The following is a 14,659-nucleotide window of genomic DNA, read 5'->3' on the forward strand; positions in this document are numbered from 1 at the left end:
TTTGTTTTTTGGTGACAGAACTAAGTTCCTGAGCTTCAGAAATAATTGTAAGCTATTTTTGGCCTTGAAACCTCATTCTTCTGGTAATCCTATTCAACAGGTTTTGATTATTATTTCTTTTTTGCGCGGCGACCCACAGGACTGGGCGTTTTCTCTTGCACCAGGAGATTCTGCATTGAGTAATGTTGATGCATTTTTCCAGGCGCTGGGATTGCTTTACGATGAGCCTAATTCAGTGGATCAAGCTGAGAAAAATCTGCTGGCTTTATGCCAGGGTCAGGATGATGTAGAAGTATATTGTCAGAAATTTAGAAAATGGTCAGTACTCACTCTGTGGAATGAATCTGCACTAGCGGCTTTGTTCAGAAAGGGTCTCTCTGAAGCTCTTAAGGATGTAATGGTGGGATTTCCTATGCCTGCTGGTTTGAATGAGTCTATGTCCTTGGCCATTCAGATCGGTCGTCGCTTGCGCGAGCGTAAATCTGTGCACCATCTGGCGGTATTGTCTGAGAGTAAGCCTGAGCCTATGCAGTGCGACAGGACTATGACTAAAGTAGAACGGCACGAACACAGACGTCTGAACAGACTGTGTTTCTATTGTGGTGATTCTACTCATGCTATTTCTAATTGTCCTAAACGCACTAGGCGGTTCGATAGCTCTGCCGTTATTGGTACTGTACAGTCCAAATTCCTTTTGTCCATTACCTTAATGTGCTCTTTGTCATCATATTCTGTCATGGCGTTTGTGGATTCAGGCGCTGCCCTGAATCTGATGGATTTGGATTATGCTAAACGTTGTGGATTTTTCTTGGAGCCTTTGCGGTGTCCTATTCCGTTGAGAGGAATTGATGCTACACCTTTGGCCAAGAATAAGCCTCAGTACTGGGCCCAGCTGACCATGTGCATGGCTCCTGCACATCAGGAAGTTATTCGCTTTTTGGTACTGCATAATTTGCATGATGTGGTCGTGTTGGGGTTGCCATGGCTACAAACCCATAATCCAGTATTGGATTGGAACTCTATGTCGGTAACCAGCTGGGGTTGTCAGGGAGTACATGGTGATGTTCCATTTTTGTCTATTTCGTCATCCATTCCTTCTGACATCCCAGAGTTCTTGTCGGACTTTCAGGATGTATTTGAAGAGTCCAAGTCTGATGCCCTTCCTCCGCATAGGAATTGTGATTGTGCTATCGATTTGATTCCTGGTAGTAAATTCCCTAAGGGTCGTTTATTTAATTTGTCCGTACCTGAACACACCGCTATGCGCAGTTATGTGAAGGAGTCCCTGGAGAAGGGACATATTCGCCCATCGTCGTCACCATTGGGAGCAGGGTTCTTTTTTGTAGCCAAGAAGGATGGTTCGCTAAGACCGTGTATTGATTACCGCCTTCTTAATAAGATCACTGTTAAGTTTCAGTATCCCTTGCCATTGATTTCTGACTTGTTTGCTCGGATTAAGGGGGCTAGTTGGTTTACTAAGATTGATCTTCGTGGTGCGTATAATCTGGTGAGAATCAGGCAGGGAGATGAATGGAAAACGGCATTTAATACGCCCGAGGGTCATTTTGAGTATCTGGTGATGCCGTTCGGACTTGCCAATGCTCCATCTGTTTTTCAGTCTTTTATGCATGACATTTTCCGTGAGTATCTGGATAAATTCTTGATTGTTTACTTGGATGACATTTTGATCTTCTCAGATGATTGGGAGTCTCATGTGAAGCAAGTCAGAATGGTTTTCCAGGTACTGCGTGCTAATTCCTTGTTCGTGAAGGGATCAAAGTGTCTCTTCGGTGTGCAGAAAGTTTCATTTTTGGGGTTCATCTTTTCCCCTTCTACTATCGAGATGGATCCGGTTAAGGTTCAGGCCATCCAGGATTGGACTCAGCCGACATCTCTAAAAAGTTTGCAGAAATTCCTGGGCTTTGCTAATTTTTATCGTCGCTTCATCTGTAATTTTTCTAGCATTGCCAGACCATTGACCGATTTGACCAAGAAGGGTGCTGATTTGGTTAATTGGTCTTCTGCTGCCGTGGAAGCTTTTCAGGAGTTGAAGCGTCGTTTTTGCTGTGCCCCTGTGTTGTGTCAACCTGATGTTTCTCTTCCGTTCCAGGTCGAGGTTGATGCTTCTGAGATTGGTGCAGGGGCGGTTTTGTCACAGAGAGGTTCTGGTTGCTCAGTGTTCAAACCATGTGCTTTCTTTTCCAGGAAATTTTCTGCTGCTGAGCGTAATTATGATGTGGGCAACCGAGAGTTGCTGGCCATGAAGTGGGCATTCGAGGAGTGGCGTCATTGGCTTGAGGGTGCTAAGCATCGCGTGGTGGTTTTGACTGATCATAAGAACCTTACTTATCTTGAGTCTGCCAAGCGCTTGAATCCTAGACAGGCCCGTTGGTCGTTATTTTTTGCTCGTTTTGATTTTGCGATTTCATACCTTCCGGGCTCTAAAAATGTGAAGGCGGATGCTCTGTCTAGGAGTTTTGTGCCCGACTCTCCGGGGTTATCTGAGCCGGCGAGTATCCTCAAGGAAGGAGTCATTGTGTCTGCCATCTCCCCTGATTTGCGGAGAGTGTTGCAGAAATTTCAGGCTAATAAACCTGATCGTTGTCCGGCCGAGAAACTGTTCGTCCCTGATAGGTGGACTAGTAAAGTTATCTCTGAACTTCATTGTTCGGTGCTGGCCGGTCATCCAGGAATCTTTGGTACCAGGGAGTTGGTTGCTAGATCCTTCTGGTGGCCATCTCTGTCACGGGATGTGCGTGCTTTTGTGCAGTCCTGTGGAATTTGTGCTAGGGCTAAGCCCTGCTGTTCACGTGCCAGTGGGTTGCTTTTGCCCTTGCCGGTCCCGAAGAGGCCTTGGACACATATTTCGATGGATTTCATTTCTGACCTTCCCGTTTCTCAAAAGATGTCTGTCATTTGGGTGGTCTGTGATCGCTTTTCTAAAATGGTCCATCTGGTGCCCTTGGTTAAATTGCCTTCCTCCTCTGATTTGGTGCCTTTGTTCTTCCAGCATGTGGTTCGTTTACATGGCATTCCTGAGAATATTGTTTCTGACAGAGGTTCCCAGTTTGTCTCGAGGTTCTGGCGAGCCTTTTGTGGTAGGATGGGCATTGACCTATCTTTTTCCTCGGCCTTCCATCCTCAGACTAATGGCCAGACCGAACGAACCAATCAGACCTTGGAAACATATCTGAGATGTTTTGTTTCCGCTGACCAGGATGATTGGGTGTCATTTTTGCCGTTGGCTGAGTTCGCCCTTAATAATCGGGCCAGCTCGGCTACCTTGGTCTCTCCATTTTTCTGCAATTCTGGGTTCCATCCTCGTTTCTCTTCAGGACAGGTTGAGTCTTCGGACTGTCCTGGTGTGGATTATGTGGTGGACAGGTTGCAGCAGATCTGGACTCAGGTAGTGGACAATTTGACCTTGTCCCAGGAGAAGGCTCAGCTTTTCGCTAATCGCAGACGCCGTGTGGGACCCCGACTTCGTGTTGGGGATCTGGTTTGGTTATCTTCTCGTCATATACCTATGAAGGTTTCCTCTCCTAAATTTAAACCTCGTTTTATTGGTCCGTATAGGATTTCTGAGATTCTCAATCCGGTGTCTTTTCGTCTGACCCTCCCAGACTCCTTTTCCATACATAATGTATTCCATAGGTCGTTGTTGAGGAGATACGTGGCACCTATGGTTCCATCTGTGGAGCCTCCTGCCCCTGTTTTGGTGGAGGGGGAATTGGAGTATATTGTGGAGAAGATTTTGGATTCTCGTGTCTCTAGACGGAAACTCCAGTATCTGGTCAAATGGAAGGGTTATGCTCAGGAAGATAATTCCTGGGTTTTTGCCTCTGATGTCCATGCCCCAGATCTTGTTCGTGCCTTTCATGTGGCTCATCCTGGTCGGCCTGGGGGTTCTGGTGAGGGTTCGGTGACCCCTCCTCAAGGGGGGGGTACTGTTGTGAATTCTGTGGCTGAGTTCACTTCTGTGGTCACAAGTGGTATTGCAGTCTCTGGGCTTCCTCCCTCAGGTGTTTTGGTGAGCTCGTTGGCTGCCTTGCTATTTAGCTCCACCTGAGTCTGTCTTCCTTGCTCCTTGTCAATGTTCCAGTGTTGGATCTGAGCTACTGCATCTTTCCTTGGGCCTGCTGCTCTGCTAGATAAGTGCTTCTAGTTTGTTTTCTGTTTTTTCTGTCCAGCTTGTTATTATCTTTTGCTGGAAGCTCTGAGAAGCAAAGGGGTGCACCGCCGTGCTGTTAGTTCGGCACGGTGGGTCTTTTTGCCCCTTTGCGTGGTTTTCGTTTTAGGGTTTTTTGTAGACTGCATAGTTCTCTTTGCTATCCTCGCTCTGTCTAGAATATCGGGCCTCACTTTGCTGAATCTATTTCATTCCTACGTTTGTCTTTTCATCTTGCTAACAGTCATTATATGTGGGGGCTGCCTATTCCTTTGGGGTATTTCTCTGAGGTAAGTCAGGCTTGTATTTCTATCTTCAGGCTAGTCAGCTCCTCAGGCAGTGCCGAGTTGCATAGGTAGTTGATAGGCGCAATCCACTGCTGCTTCCAGTTGTGTGAGGATGGATCAAGTACTGCAGTCTACAGAGATTCCACGTCTCAGAGCTCGTCCTATTGTTTTGGGTTATTGCCAGATCTCTGTATGTGCGCTGATTACTGCACGCTGTGTTGCCTGATTGCCAGCCATAACACAGATCCCTCCATACCACAGAACTGACGCTCTAATACCGCCATTACGCATCTCATTCCCCTCAGATCCCTCCGTACCACAGAGCTGATGCTCTAATACCGCCATTACCCATCTCATTCCCCTCACATCCCTCCGTACCACAGAGGTGACGCTCTAATACCACCATTACCCATCTCATTACCCTCAGATGTCTCCGTACCACAGAGCTGACGCTCTAATACCGCCATTACCCATCACATTCCCCTCACATCCCTCCGTACCACAGAGCTGACGCTCTAATACCACCATTACCCATCTCATTCCCCTCAGATCCCTCCGTACCACAGAGCTGACGCTCTAATACCGCCATTACCCATCTCATTCCCCTCAGATCCCTCCATACCACAGAGCTGACGCTCTAATACCGCCATTACCCATCTCATTACCCTCAGATGTCTCCGTACCACAGAGCTGACGCTCTAATACCGCCATTACCCATCACATTCCCCTCAGATCCCTCCGTACCACAGAGCTGACGCTCTAATACCACCATTACCCATCTCATTCCCCTCAGATCCCTCCGTACCACAGAGCTGACGCTCTAATACCGCCATTACCCATCACATTCCCCTCACATCCCTCCGTACCACAGAGCTGACACTCTAATACCACCATTACCCATCTCATTCCCCTCAGATCCCTCCGTACCACAGAGCTGACGCTCTAATACCGCCATTACCCATCTCATTCCCCTCACATCCCTCCGTACCACAGAGCTGACGCTCTAATACCGCCATTACCCATCTCATTCCCCTCAGATCCCTCCGTACCACAGAGCTGACGCTCTAATACCACCGTTACCCATCTCATTCCCCTCAGATCCCTCCGTACCACAGAGCTGACGCTCTAATACCTCCATTTCCCATCTCATTCCCCTCAGATCTCTCCATACCACAGAACTGACGCTCTAATACCGCCATTACCCATCTCATCCTCCTCAGATCTCTCCATACCACAGAGCTGACGCTCTAATACCGCCATTACCCATCTCATTACCCTCAGATGTCTCCTTACCACAGAGCTGACGCTCTAATACCACCATTACCCATCTCATTCCCCTCAGATCTCTCCTTACCACAGAGCTGACGCTCTAATACCGCCATTACCTATCTCATCCTCCTCAGATCTCTCCGTACCACAGATCTGACGCTCTAATACCGCCATTACCCATCTCATTACCCTCAGATGTCTCCGTACCACAAAGCTGACGCTCTAATTCCGCCATTACCCATCTCATTACCCTCAGATGTCTCCGTACCACAGAGCTGACGCTCTAATACCGCCATTACCCATCTCATTCTCCTGAGATCCATCCATACCACAGAGCTGACGCTCTAATACCGCCATTACGCATCTCATTCCCCTCAGATCTCTCCTTACCACAGAGCTGACGCTCTAATACCGCCATTACCCATCTCATTCCCCTCAGATACCTCCGTACCACAGAGCTGACGCTCTAATACCGCCATTACCCATCTCATTCCCCTCAGATCTCTCTGTACCACAGAGCTGACGCTCTAATACCGCCATTACCCATCTCATTCCCCTCAGATCTCTCTGTACCACAGAGCTGACGCTCTAATACCGCCATTATCCATCACATTCCCCTCAGATGTCTCCGTACCACAGAGCTGACGCTCTAATACCGCCATTACCCATCTCATTCCCCTCAGATCCCTCCATACCACAGAGCTGACGCTCTAATACCGCCATTACCCATCTCATTCTCCTCAGATCTCTCCATACCACAGAGCTGACGCTCTAATACCGCCATTACCCATCTCATTACCCTCAGATGTCTCCGTACCACAGAGCTGACGCTCTAATACCGCCATTACCCATCTCATTCTCCTCAGATCCCTCCGTACCACAGAGCTGACGCTCTAATACCGCCATTACCCATCTAATTCTCCTCAGATCCATCCATGCCACAGAGCTGACGCTCTAATACCGCCATTACCCATCTCATTCTCCTCAGATCTCTCCATACCACAGAGCTGACACTCTAATACCACCATTACCCATCTCATTCTCCTCAGATGTCTCCGTACCACAGAGCTGACGCTCTAATACCACCATTACCCATCTCATTCTCCTCAGATCCATCCATACCACAGAGCTGACGCTCTAATACCGCCATTACCCATCTCATTACCCTCAGATGTCTCCGTACCACAGAGCTGACGCTCTAATACCGCCATTACCCATCACATTCCCCTCACATCCCTCCGTACCACAGAGCTGACGCTCTAATACCACCGTTACCCATCTCATTCTCCTGAGATCCATCCATACCACAGAGCTGACGCTCTAATACCGCCATTACCCATCTCATTCCCCTCAGATCCCTCCGTACCACAGAGCTGACGCTCTAATACCGCCATTACCCATCTCATTCCCCTCAGATCCCTCCGTACCACAGAGCTGACGCTCTAATACCGCCATTACCCATCTCATTCCCCTCAGATCCCTCCGTACCACAGAGCTGACGCTCTAATACCGCCATTACCATCTCATTCCCCTCAGATCTCTCCATACCACAGAGCTGACGCTCTAATACCGCCATTACCCATCTCATTCCCCTCAGATCTCTCCATACCACAGAACTGACGCTCTAATACCGCCATTACCCATCTCATTCCCCTCAGATCCCTCCATACCACAGAGCTGACGCTCTAATACCGCCATTACCCATCTCATTCCCCTCAGATCCCTCCGTACCACAGAGCTGACGCTCTAATACCGCCATTACCCATCTCATTACCCTCAGATGTCTCCGTACCACAGAGCTGACGCTCTAATACCGCCATTACCCATCACATTCCCCTTAGATGTCTCCTTACCACAGAGCTGACGCTCTAATACCGCCATTACCCATCTCATTCCCCTCAGATCTCTCCATACCACAGAGCTGATGCTCTAATACCGCCATTACCCATCTCATTCTCCTCAGATCTCTCCATACCACAGAGCTGACGCTCTAATACCGCCATTACCCATCTCATTCTCCTCAGATCTCTCCATACCACAGAGCTGACGCTCTAATACCGCCATTACCCATCTCATTCCCCTCAGATCTCTCCATACCACAGAGCTGACGCTCTAATACCGCCATTACCCATCTCATTCTCCTCAGATCTCTCCATACCACAGAGCTGACGCTCTAATACCACCATTACCCATCTCATTCTCCTCAGATCTCTCCATACCACAGAGCTGATGCTCTAATACCGCCATTACCCATCTCATTCTCCTCAGATCTCTCCATACCACAGAACTGACGCTCTAATACCGCCATTACCCATCTCATTCTCCTCAGATCTCTCCATACCACAGAGCTGACGCTCTAATACCGCCATTACCCATCTCATTCTCCTCAGATCTCTCCATACCACAGAGCTGACGCTCTAATACCACCATTACCTATCTCATTCCCCTCAGATGTCTCCGTACCACAGAGCTGATGCTCTAATACCGCCATTACCCATCTCATTCTCCTCAGATCTCTCCATACCACAGAGCTGACGCTCTAATACCGCCATTACCCATCTCATTACCCTCAGATGTCTCCGTACCACAGAGCTGACGCTCTAATTCCGCCATTACCCATCACATTCCCCTCAGATCCCTCCGTACCACAGAGCTGACGCTCTAATACCGCCATTACCCATCTCATTCCCCTCACATCCCTCCGTACCACAGAGCTGACGCTCTAATACCACCATTACCCATCACATTCTCCTCAGATCTCTCCATACCACAGAGCTGACGCTCTAATACCACCATTACCCATCACATTCCCCTCAGATCTCTCCATACCACAGAGCTGACGCTCTAATACCGCCATTACCCATCTCATTCCCCTCAGATATCTCCGTACCACAGAGCTGACGCTCTAATACCACCATTACCCATCACATTCTCCTCAGATCTCTCCGTACCACAGAGCTGACGCTCTAATACCACCATTACCCATCACATTCCCCTCAGATCTCTCCATACCACAGAGCTGACGCTCTAATACCGCCATTACCCATCACATCCCCCTCAGATCTCTCCATACCACAGAGCTGACGCTCTAATACCGCCATTACCCATCTCATTCCCCTCAGATCTCTCCGTACCACAGAGCTGACGCTCTAATACCACCGTTACCCATCTCATTCCCCTCACATCCCTCCGTACCACAGAGCTGACGCTCTAATACCGCCATTACCCATCTCATTACCCTTAGATGTCTCCGTACCACAGAGCTGACGCTCTAATACCGCCATTACCCATCACATTCCCCTCACATCCCTCCGTACCACAGAGCTGACGCTCTAATACCGCCATTACCCATCTCATTACCCTCAGATGTCTCCGTACCACAGAGCTGACGCTCTAATACCGCCGTTACCCATCTCATTACCCTCAGATGTCTCCGTACCACAGAGCTGACGCTCTAATACCGCCGTTACCCATCTCATTCTCCTCAGATCTCTCCATACCACAGAGCTGACGCTCTAATACCGCCATTACCCATCTCATTCCCCTCAGATCTCTCCATACCACAGAGCTGACGCTCTAATACCTCCATTACCCATCTCATTCCCCTCAGATCTCTCCGTACCACAGAGCTGACGCTCTAATACCGCCATTACCCATCTCATTCCCCTCAGATCCCTCCATACCACAGAGCTGACGCTCTAATACCGCCATTACCCATCTCATTCCCCTCAGATCCCTCCTTACCACAGAGCTGACGCTCTAATACCGCCATTACCCATCTCATTCCCCTCAGATCTCTCCGTACCACAGAGCTGACGCTCTAATACCGCCATTACCCATCTCATTCTCCTCAGATCTCTCCATACCACAGAGCTGACGCTCTAATACCGCCATTACCCATCTCATTCCCCTCAGATCCCTCCTTACCACAGAGCTGACGCTCTAATACCGCCATTACCCATCTCATTCCCCTCAGATCTCTCCGTACCACAGAGCTGACGCTCTAATACCGCCATTACCCATCTCATTCTCCTCAGATCTCTCCATACCACAGAACTGACGCTCTAATACCGCCATTACCCATCTCATTCCCCTCAGATCTCTCCATACCACAGAGCTGACGCTCTAATACCGCCATTACCCATCTCATTCCCCTCAGATCCCTCCTTACCACAGAGCTGACGCTCTAATACCGCCATTACCCATCTCATTCCCCTCAGATCTCTCCGTACCACAGAGCTGACGCTCTAATACCACCGTTACCCATCTCATTCCCCTCACATCCCTCCGTACCACAGAGCTGACGCTCTAATACCGCCATTACCCATCTCATTCCCCTCAGATCTCTCCATACCACAGAGCTGACGCTCTAATACCGCCATTACCCATCTCATTCCCCTCAGATCCCTCCGTACCACACAGCTGACGCTCTAATACCGCCATTACCCATCTCATTCCCCTCAGATCCCTCCGTACCACACAGCTGACGCTCTAATACCGCCATTACCCATCTCATTCCCCTCAGATCTCTCCGTACCACAGAACAGACGCTCTAATACCGCCATTACCCATCTCATTCTCCTCAGATCCCTCCATACCACAGAGCTGACGCTCTAATACCGCCATTACCCATCTCATTCCCCTCAGATCCCTCCGTACCACAGAGCTGACGCTCTAATACCGTTATTACCCATCTCATTCCCCTCAGATCCCTCCGTACCACAGAGCTGACGCTCTAATACCACCATTACCCATCTCATTCCCCTCAGATCCCTCCGTACCACTGAGCTGACGCTCTGATACCGCCATTACCCATCTCATTCCCCTCAGATCTCTCCATACCACAGAGCTGACGCTCTAATACCACCATTACCCATCTCATTCCCCTCAGATCCCTCCATACCACAGAGCTGACACTCTAATACCGCCATTACCCATCTCATTCCCCTCAGATCCCTCCATACCACAGAGCTGACGCTCTAATACCGCCATTACCCATCTCATTCCCCTCAGATCTCTCCATACCACACAGCTGACGCTCTATTCCTGCCGTTAACCATTTCATGACACCTGAGATTTGCGGTTTGTGAATGTGACGCTTGTGACTGCTCACAGTCCGCCTTGGGTCAGAGTGGTCGGGAGTCGAGGTGAGAAGCGAGGAGGGTGCGTCATAAACAGAAGGAAGAGACATGAGCGTAGTCAGGTAACGTTCCGAGGTCAGAGTACCGGGAGCATAACGGATCAGAGCCAAAGGGGTTAAACAGGCGGATGGTCAGAACAAAGTCCAAGGTCAGGCAGCAGATCCGACATATAGAGCTCATGGCACAGAGCACAAACCTCACAAGATGGACGTACGTCTGGCAGAGGTCTGGGAGAAGCTGCTCACGAGGTACGGCCATTAAGTGGAATAATGAACACATGAGGCAGCCGAGGCCTCCCAGTCACAGGTTGGATAGTCGAGCTGTCAATCAACACTGACAGCCCAGCACGCCCCTGTACCAGATAGCTGTCAGTGACCGCATCCCAGACACCCTGAGGGCTGCAACCGGACAGTAAACTCTGCTGGACAAGTGAGCTGACAGTCAGATGTCCTGCAGGAAGGATGTGGGGGTGGGGACAGTGCTTGGGGATATGAGGGTCCCCAGCCACACTTATCTCACGCCTCTCCAGACTTTCTAGCAGCCAGTAAATGACCCTTAACTAGACCCGGCCACCAGGGAATGTTCCGGATAAACATCCCATAACCAAACACTTCCTAAGAGAAAGATCCAGACATGACGGGCATGAGACCCCGTGCCTGACTGACTCGGTGCCAGCTGGAGCTCATCTCAAGATTCAGGTGCCCCCTAGTACTGCAGCATGTGCCCTCCAGAGCTGTGCCCTCCAGAGCTGTGCACTCCAGAGCTGTGCCCTCCAGAGCTGTGCCCTCCAGAGCTGTGCCCTCCAGAGCTGCGCACTCCAGAGCTGTGCCCTCCAGACCTGTGCCCTCCAGACCTGTACCCTCCAGACCTGTGCCCTCCAGACCTGTGCCCTCCAGACCTGTGCCCTCCAGAGCTGTGCCCTCCAGAGCTGTGCCCTCCAGAGCTGCGCCCTCCAGAGCTGCGCCCTCCAGACCCGTGCCCTCCAGAGCTGTGCCCTCCAGAGCTGTGCCCTCCAGAGCTGTGCCCTCCAGACCTGTGCCCTCCAGACCTGTGCCCTCCAATCCTGTACCCTCCAGAGCTGCGCACTCCAGAGCTGCGCACTCCAAAGCTGCGCCCTCCAGACCTGTACCCTCCAGAGCTGTGCCCTCCAGAGCTGCGCCCTCCGGAGCTGCGCCCTCCGGAGCTGCGCCCTCCAGAGCTGTGCCCTCCAGAGCTGCGCACTCCAAAGCTGCGCCCTCCAGACCTCTACCCTCCAGACCCGTACCCTCCAGAGCTGTGCCCTCCAGACCTGTACCCTCCAGAGCTGTGCCCTCCAGACCTGTGCCCTCCAGAGCTGCGCACTCCAAAGCTGCGCCCTCCAGACCTGTACCCTCCAGACCCGTACCCTCCAGAGCTGCGCCCTCCAGAGCTGTGCCCTCCAGAGCTGTGCCCTCCAGAGCTGCGTAATCCAGAGCTGCGCCCTCCAGAGCTGCGCCCTCCAGAGCTGTGCCCTCCAGAGCTGCACCCTCCAGAGCTGCGCCCTCCGGAGCTGTGCCCTCCAGAGCTGTGCCCTCCAGAGTTGTGTACTCCTGAGCTGCGTACTCCAGAGCTGCACCCTCCAGAGCTGCGCCCTCCAGAGCTGTGCCCTCCAGAGCTGTGCCCTCCAGAGTTGTGTACTCCTGAGCTGCGCCCTCCAGAACACTACACAACTCAAGAATGCCGACCTGACGAACTCTACACAACTTACGTATACCAACCTGACGAACTCTACACTACTCACGTATACCAACCTGACGAACTCTACACAACTCACGTATGCCGACCTGACGAACACTACACAACTCACAAATGCCGACCTGACGAACACTACACAACTCACAAATGCCGACCTGACGAACTCTACACTACTCACGTATACCAAAATGACTAATTCTACACAACTCACAAATACCAAAATGACGAACTCTACACTAGTCACGTATACCAACCTGATGAACACTACACTTCTCATGAATGCCAAACTGACAAACAGTACACAACTCATGAATGCCGTCCTGATGAACTCTACACAACTTACGTATGCCAACCTGACGAACTCTACACTACTCACGTATACCAAAATGACGAACTCTACACTGCTCACGTATACCAACCTGACAAACTCTACACTGCTCATGTATACCAACCTGACGAACTCTACACTACTCACGTATACCAAAATGACGAACTCTACACTGCTCACGTATACCAACCTGACAAACTCTACACTGCTCATGTATACCAACCTGACGAACTCTACACTACTCACGTATACCAAAATGACGAACTCTACACTACTCACGTATACCAAGCTGACGAACTCTACACTGCTCACGTATACCAACCTGACGAACACTACACTACTCACGTATACCAACCTGACGAACACTACACAACTCTCGTATACCAACCTGACGAACTCTACACTACTCACATATACCAACCTGACGACCACTACACAACTCTAGTATACCAACCTGACGAACTCTACACAACTCGCGTATACCAACCTGACGAACTCTACACTACTCGCGTATACCAACCTGACGAACACTACACAACTCTAGTATACCAACCTGACGAACTCTACACAACTCGCGTATACCAACCTGACGAACACTACTCAACTCACGTATACCAACCTGACGAACACTACACTACTCACGTATACCAACCTGACAAACTCTACACTACTCACGTATACCAACCTGACAAACTCTACACTACTCACATATACCAACCTGACGAACACTACACAGCTCTAGTATACCAACCTGACGAACTCTACACAACTCGCTTATACCAACCTGACGAACTCTGCAAAACTCGTGTATACCAACCTGACGAACACTACACAACTCACGTATACCAACCTGACGAACACTACACAACTCTAGTATACCAACCTGACAAACTCTACACTACTCGCGTACACCAACCTGACGAACACTACACAACTCTAGTATACCAACCTGACGAACTCTACACAACTCGCTTATACCAACCTGACGAACTCTGCAAAACTTGTGTATACCAACCTGACGAACACTACACAACTCACGTATACCAACCTGACGAACACTACACAACTCTAGTATACCAACCTGACGAACTCTACACAACTCGCTTATACCAACCTGACGAACTCTGCAAAACTCGTGTATACCAACCTGACGAACTCTACACAACTCTAGTATACCAACCTGACGAACTCTACACAACTCGCTTATACCAACCTGACGAACTCTACACAACTCGCCTATACCAACCTGACGAACTCTACACTACTCACGTATACCAACCTGACAAACTCTACACAACTCACGTATACCAACCTGACAAACTCTACACTACTCACGTATACCAACCTGACGAACACTACACTACTCACGTATACCAACCTGACAAACTCTACACTACTCACGTATACCAACCTGACAAACTCTACACCCAAACATCCAGGTGTCCGCCCAGCTCTATTCTTTAACTTTAGGCTTTTTAGAGATCATTTAATCTTCAACTTGCTTAACTGTTCTCAATAACAGTAATTTTGACCAGGGGTGCCCAAACTTTTACATGCTACTGTAGCTGCAGTCCTAAAACTTCTGCTTCTGCTGCAGTGGCCTTTGCATGGTGTCTGCCTGCTCTTTAGTTTTCAGAGTCGGCTATTTTGCAGCTTTGCAGTCTGACCTGTGAAGTCTGGCATCTGAAGTCCACCTTTCATCTCTCCACACTGAGGTTGCTGTTCTGTTCTCCTTAATACTTTATATTGCATC

The 14,659-nt window shown here is 49.9% G+C and overlaps 2 protein-coding genes across 2 annotated transcripts in view; both read left to right on the forward strand.

Annotated features, from left to right (window-relative positions):
• DCHS1 (dachsous cadherin-related 1) overlaps positions 1–14,659 on the forward strand; it is a 163,998-nt gene that overhangs the window by 11,868 nt on the left and 137,471 nt on the right. The window lies entirely within an intron of this gene.
• Positions 11,584–12,774, forward strand: LOC138671874 (uncharacterized). The gene has a single exon (XM_069760005.1). The coding sequence runs from the start codon at positions 11,584–11,586 to the stop codon at positions 12,772–12,774; it is 1,191 nt and encodes a 396-aa protein (XP_069616106.1).

The sequence above is a fragment of the Ranitomeya imitator genome, chromosome 3 (genome assembly GCF_032444005.1).
Source record: "Ranitomeya imitator isolate aRanImi1 chromosome 3, aRanImi1.pri, whole genome shotgun sequence".
Classification (NCBI taxonomy): domain Eukaryota; kingdom Metazoa; phylum Chordata; class Amphibia; order Anura; family Dendrobatidae; genus Ranitomeya; species Ranitomeya imitator.